Source organism: Numida meleagris, chromosome 5 (genome assembly GCF_002078875.1).
Source record: "Numida meleagris isolate 19003 breed g44 Domestic line chromosome 5, NumMel1.0, whole genome shotgun sequence".
NCBI lineage: Eukaryota > Metazoa > Chordata > Aves > Galliformes > Numididae > Numida > Numida meleagris.
In genome coordinates, this window is record NC_034413.1 from 50,255,763 (window position 1) to 50,258,051 (window position 2,289).

Below are 2,289 nucleotides of genomic sequence, written 5' to 3' on the forward strand. Positions count from 1 at the left end.
ACAGCTCTTGGCATTTGCAAACTGGTTTAAGATGGTGCTTTTCTTCAAACATTAGATACAGTAAGGCCTGGGAGAGCCCCCACTGCCATGAGAGGCTCTAAGCTGTCCTTGTCCACACGCTGGGAGCCAGCAGAGCAAGCACTGACCCTGCAGGGGGCACGGAGGGGTGCCTTTCTCCTAATTAACCATTTTTTCAAGGTTTTCTTCACAGATTTTGGACTAAATCAGCCACATAACGAAAGGGGATGGGAACTAGTGAGGGATGAGTACAAGTAAGCTCTATCTATAGCAATTTTGCAAAAGGAGGGAAGAAGACGAGGGTACTTTTCTAAAAAGGGATTTTTACTACGCTTGCTAATGGTATACATCCTCCCCTTTGCCCTCGAGGGGAGCATCGTCCTGTTCCGCTTTGCCCCGCCAGGGTTTCCGCCCCTCCTCCGCACGACCTCTGCCCGACACCCGTGCCCCGACGGCCGTGAGCGGGCTCGGTCCCCGCTGCCCCCGGACCGGCCGCGGCACCGGGCACAGCTCGGGGAGGCGGCCGGGCAAGGCTCCGGCCCCAGCCGGGGGCGAGCCCGGGCCGGGGGCCGTGGTCCCGCCCGCCCCCAGCTCCGGGTCGGCCCCGCGGCGCGGCTCTTCGAGGCTCTCTTCTGGGTCTTTGGTCCCCTCGCAAAACGGCGAAGTTGAGCGGCGGCGCTTCGGAGCGACGGCTCTCCCCGACTATCCTCATCAATAAAACCGGAGTAAAGCAGCGGCGGTACGAAGAGGAGCGCGGAGCCGCCCGCAGCATCCCCGCCGCGCGCCGTGGCGGCGGGCTCAGGCGGTGCCGCCCGGGGCTGCCCGGGGCGCTGCGGTAGGGCCGGGCAGCGCCTCCCGCTCGCGCTTCTTCTGCTTCATGCGGCGGTTCTGGAACCACACCTTCACCTGGGCGTCGCGGAGGCGCAGCGAGCGGGCCACCTCGAGGCGCCGGGCCCGCGACAGGTAGCGGCTGAAGTGAAACTCTTTCTCCAGCTCCGTTAGCTGCCGGGTGCTGAAGCTGGTGCGCAGGGAGTAGGCGGGGGGCGCCGCGCCGCCTGCAACGCCGAAAAACACCGAGAAACAGCGCGCTTCGGCGGGGGCACGGAGGGTCGGGGCGGGGGTCTGGGCAGGGGGAGCAGGGATGAGAGCGGCCCCCGCCCGCGCCCCGCCGCCCCACTCACTTCTACCGGGCGTGCTCCGCTTCATCCGCATCCACTCGAAGGCGCGGGGCTCCGCCGGGGCCGCCTCTGGTACCGGACAGCAGGAGCAGGGCCGCTCGGGCTCCGGCGACGTCGGACGGCCCCTCCCGGGGCAGAGGGACGCGGCGGGACGCGGTGGAGCCTCTCCCTGACACGTGGGCGCGCGGGGCTGCTCGCAATCGGGGGCCGGGCCGGCCGCGTACCCCGCCGCCCCCAGGCAAGCAGCCGACGGAGGATGTGCGTAGCCGGCCGCGGGGCTCAGCGCTGGGAAGGCGTCGAGCCCCCGCCGAGGGTAGGAGGACGGCGGAGTCCCGTGGCACAGCCCGGGCGGGAGGACGATGGGAAGAAAGCCCAGGTCCATGCCTGCACGGGCAGCGCCACACCCACCCCCCCGACGGGGCAATATTGCCCTGATATAGGGCCGGAGCGGAGGCACGTCCCGCCCCGCGGCCAATGGGAGCCCGGCGGGGGCAGCCCGAACCGGGTGTCCTGGGCGCTGCCGGTGCACTGCCCGCTCCCTGCTGCCCGCGGTCGATGCGAGGGCAGCGTACCCCGAGCACCCAGGCGTCACCCTACGACGGCCTGGCCCTGGGACAGAGGGGACAGCTCCGGGAGTGGCCGTTCTCTTCTCAGCCCTTCCGGCACCACTTGGGATCCCCCACTCGCCGGAGCCGCCGCTGCCTTCGGAGCCGCTCCCCGGGAGTTTGGAGGGGAACCCGCGCCTTCACGCCGTCGGGGTTCGTGTCCTTGTCCCGGGGCGCGTCTGTCCCCTCCCGGCCTGGGGGAGCACCCGCGTCTGTCCGCACCCGGGAGGGAATGCTGCACCTCCCAGCGCTTAATGGCCTCTCTCCATCAGATAAGTGCTCTGAGGGCTCTCCAAAGTGAATCCCCGGTCTCTCCGTGCTAATGGGCTTTCACTCTTCCCTTGGCAATTCGGCATTGCTTACTGAGCGTTCACAGCTGGCACGGAAAGTACAGGGAGCAGCAGCACGGGAGTGCGGCCAGTTGTGCCGCCTAGGTAAACCTCCGGCTCATCCTCCCGCTCTTCTCCCTGAATGGCAGGGAAACGGGG

At 68.1% G+C, this 2,289-nt stretch overlaps 1 protein-coding gene across 1 annotated transcript; it reads right to left on the reverse strand.

Moving 5' to 3' along the window:
- On the reverse strand, positions 727 to 1,595 carry LOC110400179 (homeobox protein Hox-B1-like). Its single transcript, XM_021399888.1, has 2 exons — positions 1,200 to 1,595; positions 727 to 1,073 (listed from the first exon to the last, which is right to left on the reverse strand). The coding sequence occupies exons 1-2, from the start codon at positions 1,576 to 1,578 to the stop codon at positions 817 to 819; spliced, it is 636 nt and encodes a 211-aa protein (XP_021255563.1). The 5' UTR covers positions 1,579 to 1,595; the 3' UTR covers positions 727 to 816.

Excerpts from the sequence above, each read along its gene's own strand:
- LOC110400179 (XM_021399888.1), bottom strand. The coding sequence starts at position 1,578 with ATGGACCTGGGCTTTCTTCCCATCGTCCTCCCGCCCGGGCTGTGCCAC. Across the intron at positions 1,074-1,199 it reads GCGGAGCACGCCCGGTAGAA|GCGGCGCGGCGCCCCCCGCC; the intron begins GTGAGTGGGGCG and ends TCGGCGTTGCAG.